The sequence below is a fragment of the Lontra canadensis genome, unplaced genomic scaffold (genome assembly GCF_010015895.1).
Source record: "Lontra canadensis isolate GAN:19392208 unplaced genomic scaffold, GSC_riverotter_1.0 scaffold108, whole genome shotgun sequence".
Classification (NCBI taxonomy): Eukaryota; Metazoa; Chordata; class Mammalia; order Carnivora; family Mustelidae; genus Lontra; species Lontra canadensis.
In genome coordinates this window covers 4,697,093-4,711,874 of record NW_022631102.1, presented here as the reverse complement: position 1 = coordinate 4,711,874, position 14,782 = coordinate 4,697,093, and the positions used below count along the sequence as shown (strand labels likewise).

The following is a 14,782-nucleotide window of genomic DNA, read 5'->3' as shown; positions in this document are numbered from 1 at the left end:
TACACCTCTACCACTCCGCTCATGCATTTAGCTTGTTTCCTTAAAAAAAAAAAAAAAATCAGTAGTATGTATTTTGCTTCTTCTCAAGTTTCCAAGAAAAAAAAAAAAAATGAAAGGTCACTTTTTCTGTTTAAACACTGATGTGTAGCTAATAACTTTTGGATAAAAATGTGCCACCCTAAAAAAATGTGCTCAGCAGATTCTGATCCCAGGATGGGCTTGGCCACCTGGGGTGAGGCTGGAAGGGTGACATCCATCACAGTGGGAACTGAAGCCCCAGTCCAGATGTCACACGGGACTTCAAGATCTAGAATCAGAGTATGAAACGTAAAGGGACCTTTATGAAAGGGCACCGAGTTCAGCAACACCCGTCCCCCACCATGAGCTTCTACAGCTAAGGCTCCAGAGGGGAGATCACCCAACATCACCCAACGCACGTCCGAGCTGCTGGCAGGGCTGGGACTCGTGCTCGCCTGGCCCCCGGCTGTCCCCACAGTGAGGCTCCTCTGATCCCCTCTAGCCTGTGGGCTCCCACTGCACCCACCCAACCCCTGCCCTGTGGGGCCAGGCAGAGGTGCTGCTGGCTTTTTTTGTTTGTTTGTTTGTTTTGGTTTTTTTTGTTTTGAACAGCTTATTATGTTAGATGACTGTCACAGGTGCAGTTCTGTCCTTGAAAGCCATCCCCACGCACTTGGCTCAGCAACACGAGCAGCGGTGGGAAGGAGAGGTCTGCGCCTGGCTCTGCTGCCTGTGTGGCGCACAGGAGGATCCAGGCAGAAACGCCCCACCTGACCCCCAGGTACCCCACAGCATGACGGACAGGGTCACCTTCCCGAGGCAGGGACGGTCCCTTCGAAGCTGTTCTTCTCTGGGCCAGTGTGCAGGAGATCTGCAGATACCAGGGCCCTGATTTATTGCTAATGTTCAGTGGTGGCCAGGCCGGCCTGATCCAGACATGACAAATGGGCTCCCACCCAAAAGGGACCCACCCCCGCACCTCGGGCTGCTCTGTGGTTCTTTGGACTCCAAGATCCAGAGGGGAGCCTCTGTCCCTCAGCTCACTGCCCACTAGGGCAAGAACTACTTGGTACCATCACCAAGGATGTTCCCTCGCTTTCGATGCACACCCCTAGTGAGAGGGAGCTTCAGGGAGAGCCCAGAGGTCCCTGTAACACCCAGAGCAAGAGGAACATGCCTGTTGCTGCCACCAGCACCCACTTAGCATTCCCTGGGCACAAGGAGGGCTATAAGCCTTTCCCCTGAGAGTGTACGACTCACCCACGGGCGCCGATGGCCGACAGGCGGTGGGAATGGCACAAAGTCCCCCCTGGGGCTCTAGGAACAGGGTGGCCTCCCCCATCCCCTCTCCTGGCCCCCGTCCCTCGTGCCGGCCTGGATGAGGCCTGCCCGCTGCAAAAGTGGCCTCCTGGGCTCTTCCAGTGCTTGAGGCATGGAGCCAAGCCCCACCAGCCAGCAGAGGTGGCGGGAGCGAGCAGCCAACACGGCCAGTGCCCCCCGCCCGCACTTCCCAGCATCTGTGAGTTCGTCTGTAATGTGCCCCGACCACCCACCCTCTGGGCCTCACCTTCCTCAGCAATTTCAACATTTGTTTATCTCATCTGTAGTTTGTATATGGTCATTTACACGGAAGGTCTCGTTTGATCCCAAGCCCCACGAAGAGGGCCTGAGGCTGTCCCTTCTCAGTGGAGGACACTGAAGCTCAGAGAGGGGAGGTGGCAGCACCTGTGAAGAGGCAGCAAGGCAGTGGACCCCGCTCGGTCCCCGGCTCCGTCCGGCCCAGCCAGCAGTGGCTTCTGCAGCAGGGGGAGCACCCGGGCGTGCGGGCCGCGACGGAGGCCCGGGCTGAACCCAGCTGGTGGCCTCGGGTGGTGAGCACGGCCCAAAGAACCTGAGACCTCGTCTTCCCACCAGGGGCCTGGAGAAGCTGAGTCACACAGCCAGTTAAAGCCAGAGCCAGGTCGGGCTCCTTCCAGAGAGGGCAGAAGTCCCCCACCGGCCAGCCCGTGCAGCTCCGTCCACAGTGACCCCGGCTGGGGCTGGGCTCTGGGGGACACCAGAGACCCAGCTCGGCCCGGTGCTGCCCATCTGGAGAGAGAGCGTGGGGCTCGGCCCAGAGACTCTCCACACAGCCTCCTAGCTCCCTGGCCCATCATGTGAAAGCACAGAGATGGAGAGGCCTCGGGTCCTGGGCAGCAGGGACCCAAAAAGCTAGGGCATGACCTGCCCCGGGGTGGGAGGGGAGACTCTGCAGCGAGTGATGTGTTCGGGGCTGGGGGAAGCACCCTGAAACCAAGCAGCAGCTTGCAGCAGGGAGCTGGGCACGGGGCGGGGCGGCAGGGGTGCCAGAGGAAGGGCCTCAGGGCCTCCAGCCAGCCACAGACACCATGAGCTTCCCTGTTCCACGACTCGGACGCGGGCTCAGTGAGCTGGGGTTCAGGCCGCAGATGGGTGAGAAGGGGTGCCCCTTGTGTCAGGTCCAGCTGCCGGTGGCCTCTGTCCAGTGTGGGCAGCAGCCAGCGGGTAGAAGGCTCGATGAGGTGCCCCTCGGCCAAGGCCGGGCCCAGCCTGGGATGCCAGGCCCTGAGCCCCCACACAGCCTTCAGCCTCCCGGCAGCGGGGCCCCAGCGCAGGGACGAGGCTGTTTGGGCCGCTCTGCCGTGGGGCACGGCCGGCGGCCTCTCGTCTTCCGTGTGCTGGTGCGTGAGGAGGGAGACGGAGGCCCGGCTGTCAGCGTGCTGGACCCACAGGGGCCGGGTCACGGCGGGCAGTGTCCTATGTACAATTCACCACAGGAAACAAACATGGGGGCCTGCAACTCCTCCTGGGCGCCCTGCAGGGCCAGTCCATGTCCACAGAGAAGCAGCCCTACAAAGGCCCCTTGAACTGGTTCCCAGACAGGTGCTGCCGGATGGAGGGCTTGGAGCTGGCCGCGTCCCCTAGTTTTCGCCAGACCACCTGTGGATGGGGCGAGCTGTGAGTGCAGAGCCCACCCGAGCCCACCTGCTGACCCGGGCACCCACACTGCCTCGGGCCCCTCAAAATCACCCAAAAATTCCCCACAGCTGTGGGGCCCAGAGGGGAAACTGAGGCCACATGAGGCCCAGAGAGGCAGGAGGCAGCAGAGGAGGTGGGTACAGAACACCCGGCCCCAGGTGAGGCCCAGATTCTGCCCCTGCTGCCTCCTAAAAAGGGTCCAGAGATGACACACCCCGGCCAGGCAGGTCAGGGCTGAGCTCCCCGTTCTGGGCAGCCACAGAAACAGCCCAGCTTCCAGAAGCAAACGCAGCCCCAGCCTTGCAGGCTCTCAGAGCAGAGGGTCCTGCCCGACCTCTGGTCTGAACACCACCTGTGTGGCCAGCAGCCACTGGGGGCCACCAGGGGCCATGGGATGGGATATGCGGGGTGAACGGTGCCAGTCCGAGGGGGCTGGGGGCGGAGCTCCGGGAACGGACAGGCCTGGAGAGGTCAGGGCCCCCACTCTCAGGCGGAAGTGGGACGGGCAGTGGGGGGAGGACTGGCCAGGGCTGTCCAAGCTCCGGTGCCTTCCCCCAGGCCTCCAGGTCACGCCAGGACCCGCCCTGCTTGCAGCCCCGCACCCTGGGCCCCAGACCCCAGACCCCCACCGCCGAGCCCCGGGAAGCGCCTCACGTTGCACATCTCACGGACGATGGCCTTCTCCTTCTCACTCAGGTCCTCCTCACAGCTGTCCTGGAGTTGCCGGTCCAGGTTCTCGTGCACCTCCAGGACCTGCGGGGAACCGGCCCCAGGGTCAGGGGGAAGGCTGCCCACGGACGCCAAGGATCCCGAGCCACTGGGTCCCAGCCAGCATGAGGGGCATGGAGAGACCCATGGGGGGGTCCTCTTCCCTTACCCTAGCAAACTTCCCCCAAGGTAAGCCGCACCCCCAACATCACAGCTGGGGGTGAAGCTGAAGCCGGGTCCCCGGGGAGCAGGGAGGACAGGCTGGTGGGGGAACTACCCTCAGACAGGTGTGCTCATTCCAACCGAGGGCCCCCAGCAAGCACCCACTCACACAGGGTGAGTGCGTGTGTATGTGTCCCAGTCACTGCCCCCACCAATGTAAGAATGCTGTTATCTGTGCAGACAGGCCTGCGCACCCGGGGCACAGAGCACTTATGTCCATGCACGGGTGAGGGGTGGGGGGCACGGCCACGGTGGGTGGGGCCCAGCGAGCCAGCCCCCCGGGAGCTGTACTTGCGAGTGAGGACGGGCCTCGGAGGCCAGAGCCTGGTCCCACCCCAGCCCTGCCCCCACCTCTCTTAGAGGGGGTGCCCACCCTCCCCTACCTGGCCCAAGTACGTTTCCCGTCACTGGGATGGCAGGTGGGTGACAACCTGCTGCCAACAGACACCTCCAACTCCCTCCCCCAAGATGTTCCGGGCTCAGGGCCCCTCCCCACCGCCCCGCTGTGGCGACACGCACGGACTCAGAGCACATGCAGGGTGGAAGGTCCGGGGTCTGCACTGCACCAGGGACCTGGGCGCCACCCCCCCCCCCCCCCTGCCCCCCCCCCCCCCCGGAAGCAGCCTCTGGGTGTGGGTGGGCGGGGCCTGACCCTCACCTTCATGGCGTGCACAACAGCCTCGGGCTTCTGTCCGGTAGAGCTGTAGCCGGCGGAGGGGGGCAAGGACAGCTCAGGTACTGTGCAAGCTGGGCCCTGTGGGAAGGAATCGCAGGGCTTAGCTGGTCCCCGGCGGCCCCCAGGTGGTGGCCAGAGGGGCGCCCAGTGGCAGGGAGAGGTCCCTGACTAATGCAGGAGAAGCTGAGGGCCGAGAGCTGCTGGTGAAGAGGCGGGGTGCGAGGCCCAGGCCGGGGCAGAGGACGGGGGCCACCCCAAACCCCACCCCAACTCGCAGGCTCCTCTCCGCAGCCCACGTGCAGGGTCTGTCCTCTGTTTCCCAGAGGCAGTGAGGGCAGCTCAGAGAAGAGCGGGGGCTGGCAAAGATCCCCCAGCAAACCCCAGGTTTGCCCCCTTCCCCCGATACCAGGTGAGTGGGCTAACTAGACATCGCCCCCACTCCCCCTCCGCAGGGACACTCTTCTGACCCTGAGCCCTGCCTCCCAGCCCTGAGCTTCTGGCCCGTCTGGCCACCTGAGGCGTGCCACCAAATTCAGCAAACATTTTTTTAAAAATAAAATAAAATAATGACTGCGTTTATTTATTTGAGAGAGAGAGAGGGCAGAGAGCATAAGCATTTGGAGGAGAGGGGCAAAAGGTGAAGCAGGCCCCCTGCTGAGCAGGGAGCCCGATGCGGGACTCGATCCCAGGACCCTGGGATCACAACCTGAGCCGAAGGCAGACACTTAACCGACTCAACCACCCAGGCACCCCTCAGCAAGCACTTCAGATGGCAACCAAGCGCCCAGCTCCCCACAGCCCGGGGAGCAGGGGACAAGGCCAGGTGAAGAGGGGAGTCAGCCTTCTGGAGTCAGGCCCACCTGTGTCAGAGGCTGAATGTCTGCCCAGGGGCCCTAGCTGCTTTTCAATGGAATTACTGGACCAGTTGGTGTGCCTCAAGCTGTAGGGGGACCCCGGACTTCGGGCCCCAGTAAAGGAGGACTGGAGGATGGAGCTCCCTGGGGCCAACACAAGCCGGGAGGTCAGAAGACACTGGGAGTGGGTCTAACGGGGGCCAGCAGGTGCTGGAGGCCAGACAGAAAGCGGCAAGCGCCCCGGGAAACGTGGGTGCAAGCAGCCGGGGAGAGGCTGGGGAGCCGGGGTGCCCTGCACATCCGTCCCTCCTCTGAGTCTCAGTTTCCTTCTCAGTCACTGAACCCCAGTGACCAGGTGGACTTGGTGAGCTGGTTTCTAGGGCCATCACCCGGGGAGCCTGCCCAGCCCAGCCATGCTGTGTGGGCTTGGGCAAGGCCCTGAAGTAGGGCTCAACCCATTCTGTGCCTCAGTTTCCTCATCTGGATGATGGAAAGGGTTCCGGTGTCCCAGGTTATGTGCAGAGCCCCGGCACGCTGTCCGATGGGCGCAAAACACACACACACCTGCCCGAAAGCAGGTGCACAGTCTGAGGCGAAGGCTGAGCGCCCTCCACCGTTGGCCAGCAGGGGGCGACAGCCACACGCATTCAGCCCTGGAAGGCACCAGATGCCTGGGCCCTGGCACCTCTGGCCTCCCGTCCCATCTGCAAGTGGGGTTCCCTGAACAGCCTGCTCTGTAAGGGCACCAGGGGCTGCTTCCCAGAGCACAGGCAGGATGGAAGCCAGGAGTGGCCCGGACAGCCTTTCCCTGACCCGCCTCACCAGGCTGCCAATGAGCACGTGGCTGCAGGTCCTGTCCACGAAGCCAGCGCTGGACGTGTAACCCGGGTCAGAAGTAAACGCCGTGGGACTGGAGCTTGCAGGGGGCTGTGGCGGGAGGGCCAGCCCAGCGACACCTCCCACTTTCTCGGCACCCACCCCCCCACCCAAGAAACCCCCTGATTTGCTATCTTCCTGCACCCCCATGTGACAGATGAGGACAGAACCATGGGTCTGACAGAAGGCTCGCAGGGCTCAAACGGGATCTGGGGTTCCAGAGCTGGTGCCCAAAGTGGGGAGTCGAGTGTGTCCCCAAGAGAACAGAAGCCACACGACCACTCGTCCAGAGCGTTCGCAGAGGTGCTCCCCACGCCAGGCAAAGCGTGGACACCGCTCAGATGTCCAGCCGCTAAGCGGGGGTGGGGGAGGGGGAGGGGGTGCCTGCACCCATGGAGTATCGCCCGGCAACACAAAGGTAGGAGGTTCGAGCCCACGGCATCGCCTCCAAAACACAGCACCCCGCGGATGCGGCCAGTCACAGAGGGTGGCCTGCTACAGGACTCTGCTGCTAGGAAATGTCCAGGGGGCACCTGGGTGGCTCAGTGGGTTAAAGCCTCTGCCTCCGGCTCAGGTCATGATCCCGGGGTCCTGGGATCGAGCCCCGCATCGGGCTCTCTGCTCAGCATGGAGCCTGCTTCCTCCTCTCTCTCTACCTGCCTCTCTGCCTGCTTGTGATCTCTGTCTGTCAAATAAATAAATAAAATCTTTAAAAAAAACAAAAAATGTCCAGAATGGGCAAGTCTGCAGAGGCAGGAGCACACCCGTGGTTGTGCTCAGCCAAGGCAGGCGAGAGTGGGGAGGGGTTGCTAAAGGGGGCGGAGTTCCTCTGTGGGGTAAGGAGATGTTCTATTGTGATAACTACAGCAATCTGTAAATATGCTAAAAACCAATTAAGTGAGTCATCAACCCCTGCACTGGGCTCCTTGCTCAACGGGAAGCCTGCTTCTCCCTCTCCCACTGCCTACCGCTCGCCCAGCTTGTGTTCCCTCTCTTGCTGTCTCTCTGTCAAAATAAATAAATTTAAAAATGTTTTTTAAAATAAATAAATAAAGTCAACTGACCCGAAAAGAAAAAAGGCAGACGACCAGTCTCCCCCCAGGGACTGTCAACAGCCTTGACCCTGCTCTCGGAAGACTGGTACTCAGCCCCCTTCCGAGGCCAGCTCCTTCCATGGGGCCTGGAGTCCCAGGGCCTGCTGGACCCTGCCCCATGGCACCCTGGCCAGTGACCCTCGTCAGGGAGAAGCTCGGGGGCCCTGGGCAGACATGCAGCCTCTGACTCAAGCAGGCAGGGAGTGGGGAAAGTGGACAGAGACAGAGGTAGGGAGGGCGGGGACAGCCAGCCTGGTGAGGAAAGGGGGTCCAGGTCCCTGCCCCACAGGGTCACCCGTTTCACCTTGGGATCCTCTGACCTGTGGGCTACCTGTCCCCCAACTCCCAGGACCTGCAGGTAACCTCACAGAAGACACACCAGGTGTGGGAGATCTGGGCCCCCAGCGGCGTCAGGCATGGAGGGTCCCTCCAGGGCCCAGCAAGGGCTTGCTGCCCTAGCAGCTCCCCAAGAGTGCTCCTATAGAACCTCTGGGCCTCCCCTGGCCCCGGCAGGTCACGAGATGGACTGAGCCTCACCCCTGCCCTACAATGTCGACCAAGGATCCTGGAGGCACCGGGTCTCCAAGTGAGTGGTGTGGCCCTAGGGAGGGGCTCTTACGTTCTGCATCGAGTCCTGGTAGGAGGGCGGGAGGCTTGCCAGCTGGGACTCCGAGTGGTATGGCGAGAAGCCTTTCCGCAGCGTCCGGAACTCTCCAGGGCCTGCCTGCTGTGAGGGAAGGGGGACAGGTTAGAGGTGAGTGGCTGTGCTGGGGGCACCAAGGGCCGGGCTCTTTCAGGACATGGTCAGCTGCTCCTGCCTGCCCCTCCCCCGGCACCAGCAGTGGGCTGCACCCTCCCTCCCCTCTCCCTGCCCCATCGGTCCTCACTGCCACCATGTGTTGGTGCCACAAAGCCGGAGGGCTTCAAGCTGCCCCCCAGCACGTGCTTTATCAGCGTTTCTCGAACAGAGTAAACGAGTAAATGAGTATGGCCTCCCACGCCCACCCTCCTTCCTCTGCTCCAGCATCCTGCACTGGGCCCACCCCCTCCCGTGCCTGGCCTGGGGAACACTCCCTCCAGCCCCGGGGGGTGCTCCCGCCTCTCACAGGTGAGCCTGTCCCTGTGAGGTGCTCAGGCTGCCCTCAGCCTCTGCGGTCGGACAGCAGTTCCCAAATGTGAGCTCTATGTCCACAAGAACCAGTGCCTGCTTAGGAAGGGGGGAGGGGGATCTGCAGGAGGGACAGAAGGAAGGAGTGAATGGACATATATTTGGCCACAGGAGATTTCCCTCAGGGCAAAGCAAATGCCCCTGGAAGCTGGAGGCTGAGATCAGCAGAGAGAGGGGACCCAGGGGTCACGCTTAATCCCACACAGGCCCTCTGAGAAGGAGCCATGGCCTCTGGGGCCCTCCGCATCACTCAGAGCCCAGGGGGTGTTTCTGGCCCAGATCCTTCAAAGGATCTGAGGGCATGCTGGGGGGCAGACAAAACACACAGAAGGTCCCATAAGTCCCCAAACAAAGCCTGGAGGGCAGGGGGTTGGTGAGCAAGACAGTTCAACAACCACGCCCAGGGGTGGGGGGGGGGGTCCTGCCTCCTACACACCAGCCCCCGCACTCCCCGCCGGCCCCGGAGGGATGCACTCACAGCCTGCTCCCCTCCCGCCAACTGCCGGACCCAGACCCGCTTCTCACGAGTCTCCAGCCTCACCGACTCCCTGCCATCTCTCCTGTCCCCATCAGACCCAGGCCCAACCCCTCGGTCCCAGGGGCCAGGTCAGAGGGCACAGAGCAGCACCCTGTAAGGGTCTGGGGGACCGGAGTAAAAATGCAAGGCAGCAGGTGCGTGGAGGCTTCCAGAGCAAACACCCGACAGCAGCTCCAAGCCCTCACCGCCTGCTCTCCACCCCCACCCAGGCACCCTGGCCAGAGCGGAAGGATTCCCATGGCCTCCAGGAGAACCTGAGTGTGAACAAAGGTCACCAAGAGGCACAGGACAGAAGTGGGGACGCCCCCTCCAAGGATGGCCCCTGAAGTGTGGCAGGGTATCCCCAAGATCCCTCGATATGTGATTGCCCCCCACCCCCGGATTACGGCCTCTAACCAGAGCCATGTTAGTCCTCCCTGGCCCAGCCAGAGGTCCGATCTCCCAGAGCGCCCCGTCACCAGGCACCAGAAAGAGGCCACAGTGCTGACCCTCACTGCCCACCCCGGGGGACTCCTCTGCCCATCAGAGCACCTGTGCCTCCCTGACTCGCCCACGGTGGGCGGGGGCGTCAACCAAGCTTCAGGCGAAGGCAATTATCTCCCTGGCTGGGTGTCTGCGACAGTTCCAAACTCTTCTCCAGCAGTATGTGTTCTAAGCCCAACGACACTGAGCGTCCGCATCCAGTGCCACCAGGTCCTTGTCAGGCCCTCTGACCCCATCCTGCGGGAACACGCCTCACTGGCCTCACCAGGCTGGCAAAAAGGGACCAGGTGCAAGGCTCAGCCCAGCTCACACACATTGACATTTGGCCACATGGCCAAGGATTTGAGCCACCGCTCTCTCCGACCAGCCCCTGGCACCAGGACAGCTGGACGTTGTCCTGCCCTTCCCCCACGCCGTCTAGATCCTTCTCTGGGCTGAGTCTCAATTCCCACACAGCTCCTCTGGCCCAGGACCCAGCAGGTTCAGAAGCAACTCACGTGCTGTTACTGAAAACAAAACAGGTTTGTGTTGACTCCTCCCTCCACACCAGATAAATTCCTGGGAAGGATGTGTGTGTACAGGGGGGTGGGGGGAGGGTTTAAATCAGCGCGTGCAATTCCCACCCCTGCCTTCAGCGATCATCTATAAATATTCGCACGTCCACAGAACTTTATTAGCGACCCACAAAGCTGGCGGGAAAAACACACAATCTCTCATTAGGGGCAATGTGACTAATGATGCATCAAAATGAGGGACCATAATTGCACTTAAACCCAAATTAAAAATCCTGGGATGCGCCTGTTGGTGCCCTGGAAGAATGAAATCCCGAGGTTTTTAATGTGGAGGGGCAGTGGAGCTGAAAGGGCCTTCTGGGATGGTTGGGCCTGCACCTGCGGGGGGCTCAGGAAGGTTCAGGAAGCAGGGAAAGGATGTCTGCCCAGCCACAATCCCAAACATGGGTCCCTCAGGACACAAGGAGAAAGGATCTGTCACACAGAGTGGAGGAACTCCCACATCCTTAAAAGTAAAAGAAGCATCGCGTGCAGACAGAGACTTGCCCCCTCCGGCCGGGAGGGAGAGACCCAGGTGGCCACAGGGCTCCCAACTCCACTAAAGGACACAGAGCCTCCGTCCAGGGCTGTCACTGCACCGCCGCCAGGCTCCGGGCCACCGTGCACTCGGGCTACCCCAGCCTCTCTGAACCCCCGTGGTCCTGCGGCAAGCTCCCCAGCCATCGCCTTCCAGAGGACTCCTGGGGAACACCTTCAGAGGGGTGCTGGAGCAGAAAAGTCAGGATACAGAGGAAGGACCCTGCCCAGCTCCCCCACCTGCCTACGTGGGGCTTCCTGTCTGGGCAGCGGCTGCGGGCGCGCTCACTCCGGGCAGCTAGCCTCACCCCTCCTTCCTGCCCCCAAAGGGCTTGGGTCCCTGTGGGACCACGTGCCACAGGGGCACCTCCAGTGTGCACCCGACAGGGAGGCCGCGTCTGACAGGTAACACGGGGACTGCTGTGGGGGCTCTGTGGTGAGCCCTAATGTAGGGACATCCGGAGACCACTCAGACCCCCGGACACGGGCTGGGAGAGCTGGGTAAGAAGGGCCGTGGGAAGCCGTGGGTCCCCGCTGTACTGCCATTGTGTGCAAAGCTGCCCGTGAATGCCAGCTCAAAGTGGGCAGAACCAAGGCACCCTGGTGGTGGCCAACTCCCAGGAAGGGACAGGAGGGGACCCGCAGAAGACAGAGCAGCACACAGCACTCAAAGCAGTCCCCACCCCCAAACACCACTGCAAACACGTCCCGCCAGGCAGCTCTACCTGAAGCCAGCTTCTCGGGCGGCCGTAGGGACGGGGCAGCTGGAAGGGAAGAGGAGCGGTGTCACCCAGCAGATGCCAGCCACGACCCCCCTCCCCGCCATTCCCCTTCCTGGACACCTGTTCACCCAAAGCTGCCAGGACCTCAGTTGGGCTGGGGCAGGCACCTCCGGAGAGCCCCCATGTTTTTAGAAACCCCCGTGTCTCCAAGGGCTGACCGAGCACCCAGCCCCCTCACAGCCCTCCCAGGGCTCACGCGGGGACCCCGCAGACCCGAGAGGCCAGCCCACTACACTGGCCTGGAGGTGCCCCAAGATCCCGGCACAGCAGCCGGCAGAGGCAAGGAAGGGGCACTTCGAGGCTGCTCACAAGGGCGTCCTGCTACTACCTACCAGCCAGACTTAATCTCCCTTAATTTTCAGAGAACCCATCTGCAGACCATCAAGAAGGACGTGGCTGCATGGCTGGGGGCCCAGAAAGTTCTGCCTCGTGAGTGCTCCGAGTGGGCCGGGAAGGTCCCACATGTGGCTAATAGGACTTCTCCGCAGGGAGATGGCACCACATCCCAATGCCCCACGCCATTTCTGGCCCTAAATCCCAGTTTTCAAACCTAGGGGTGTGTTTGCTGCCCAGGACCACGTGGCTGCGACTGACAGGACCATCGGCCCTCACAGGTCCCCATGACAGCCCAGTACTTGTTCCAAGAGGGTGAGCGAGGGACAGGCGCAGGACCCCGCAAGAAGGGGTGAGGGATTTGGGGGGGACACAGACTCATGAAAACCAAATCCCACCCAGGCTGGGGAAGTCTGGGCAACTCCTCAGCTTTCCAGGGCTCTGTTGTTTGCACATAAATTAGGATCAAGAAGGGCACCCGGCTGCCAGGTGGCCCACGGCTCTCACCGCTGGCCAGCCCTGGTCCTGGGGCGTTGCGGGATCATCGTCCCTTTACACCTAGGGCAGGCGCTCTTAGTGTCCCCATCTGATAGACGAGGAAACTGAGGCCCAGAGAGGTGAAGCCCCCGGCCCCACACCACCCAGCCGGTAAGGCAGCACTCTGGTGATCTGAACCGGGCCCTGTGGCTCTGCCACCCAGCATGGGGTTCACAGTGGACAATGATTAAGCCTCGGGGACAGAGGTAGAATTCCCCGTCTCTTCCTGCCCACGTTGCTAGCAGACCATCTGCTTGGATGCCGGAAAGAAGAGGTTTCCTCCCTGGCTCAGGGAGAGGCCGGACCATCTGGAAGTTTCTGCTAACAAAATAACGTAAGCCCTCCAGGGGAGCAGAGACCACCCACCCCAACAGAGGGAATAGGACGTGACCACCACCCTAGACACCGAACAGGGAGAGCAGGGATGGCTCAGAGCCGGATGGCAGCGACCTGTGTGGGAACACAGCACCTCGGAAATGCCGGGGGCCAGCTTCCCTGGAGGGCCTACCTGGGCAAGGCAATCAGCCCTCGGGATCACCCGTCCTCCTCGGGGACTCAGACGACAGAACCAAGGTCCCAGCACGGGCTGAGATGGTGGCAGACTATTCCCCTGTCCCCCAGGCCAGATGGCTCAAAATGCAGACAAGGGCCACGAAGGAGCCGTTCATCTAGGGACACAGGGGTGAGGACGAAGGGGGCTAGGCCTGCACGGCCGCCTCCACTCCCCTCCATGGCAGCCCATGTTTTCTCAGCTCCTGGGCGAACAGGGAGGCTTCATTCATCAGCCCAGTGAGGGGGGCAAACCAAGGGAACCAAGAGCCAAGCCCCAGCGTCAATGCCAGCCACCCCCATGCCAGCCCAGCCGCGCACAGAAATCCCCCAGAAAAATAACAACGTGTGCAGGGGGCTCAAAATGAATCATCACAGAGGAAGCAGCTGTGTTGATGAAATTTTAAAGCCAACGCGAGAAGGAAAACACGAACTGCAATATAGTAATTTAGTTCTGTGAACAGGCTGGCACATTTTTAATTAAAGCTATTTTAGAGTTAAATAGAGGCCATGAGGGGAGGGGCGGGGGCAGTGGGAAGTGGGGGCCTCAGAGGATCTCCACCCTCTGGCCCAAACCCTGAAGCCACACCCCTGAAGGTGGTTCGAAGACGAATCCTGCTCTCTCCCACTTTTCACCAAAAGGCAGGTGCTCTTGGCTCTTTGCAGAACTGGAGGTTTCTGAGCAATTTGATTTCGGTGAAGAGACTTATATGCCAGCATCATCAAGTCAGACAAGCCAGGGCCCATGAGGTCCAGGCAGAAATCTCTCTCTCCAGGATTCCCAAATCCATCCCTTGATTACCTCCAAAGATGGCACACTCACTACCTTAGTGAAGCAGAACTTCCTTATTTTGGGCAACAGCCAGCCTTCCCTCCTGGCCTAGGACTCTGGGTGGGTGGTGGCCAGGGCCTCCCCAAGATGTATCCACCCCAGTCTAGCTGTGCTAAGCACTGGAGAGGCTGATGTGACCTCACCGATGTGAGAGCCAGCATCCCAGTACTTGAGTGGCTGATGGTCCAGCAGACCTGGGGGCTGGGCTCCCCAAGGGAGGATCTCAGAAACTAGCAGCTTACAGGGCTGAGAGCCCAGACTAAGTGCCGAGCCCCCTACGGGTGGTTGGGGAGGCTGTCGGTAGGAGGCCATGACTGAGCTGGAGGCCGAGAAAGAAGAAAAAGTAAACCCCTTCTTCTCTGGACTCCCCTAGAATGGGGTCAGGACTGTCACTGTGGGCCTGCAGCAGCCCCCTGTGCACACGAGTCCTGCGAGCTGGTGAAGGAGGTGGGCAGGCCTGGGCCTGGTCACCCCCATGCCCCAGGACCATCCGTTACACATAACGTGTGTGCACACCCATTTTCCAGGTGAGGAAGCAGAGCGGTGCCATCTGATCCGCCACAGGAATACAGAAGCAAGTGACATGTGAGTGCCACCAGGAAGCCAGGAGCAGGGCAGGGGGCCCCCTCGCTGTCCATGTCTCTCATCTCTCCTGCGTGGCTCAGAACAGCGGCGTCTGCCTCTGCAGCCAGCACCACCGACCCACCCTCAAGGCCAAGCTCTGGTGACAGCAGGTGACAGAGACAGACATCCTGCCAACGGTCATGGCTCCTGGGAGCTTTTGCAGACTGTAGGTGGAGGGCCAACACTTCCACGGCAACAAGGGGACAGGTGCACAAGGCCCTGGGAGGGGAGTGGGGCGCCGAGGTCCCAGCACCACAAGGCTGACCCCTTCTTGGGGTGCTGGGTGTGGCCCTGACACCTGCTCACTGGGAGACCCTGAGCAGAGGCCCCACGGAGGAAGAGGCCGGAGAAGGGTCCTGGGTGCCCCGCCCCCCAGGACCCACACAAGCCCACACAACTACCA

The 14,782-nt window shown here is 61.5% G+C and overlaps 1 protein-coding gene across 4 annotated transcripts in view; it reads right to left on the bottom strand.

The window, feature by feature from the left end:
* Window positions 1-2,794: 2,794 nt before the first annotated feature.
* CCDC85C (coiled-coil domain containing 85C) overlaps window positions 2,795-14,782 on the bottom strand; it is a 71,402-nt gene continuing 59,414 nt past the window's right edge. For 2 of the 4 annotated variants that reach the window (XM_032839703.1, XM_032839701.1), the window contains exons 3-6: window positions 8,065-8,169; window positions 4,604-4,699; window positions 3,670-3,768; window positions 2,795-2,976 (exon numbers count right to left, since the gene is read on the bottom strand). In XM_032839703.1, coding sequence (XP_032695594.1) covers window positions 2,887-2,976; window positions 3,670-3,768; window positions 4,604-4,699; window positions 8,065-8,169 — 390 coding nt within the window. In that variant the 3' untranslated portion in view covers window positions 2,795-2,886. Of the gene's footprint in view, window positions 2,977-3,669; window positions 3,769-4,603; window positions 4,700-8,064; window positions 8,173-14,782 lie in introns of all 4 variants that reach the window. The other 2 variants (XM_032839700.1, XM_032839702.1) reach the window with 1 other exon arrangement.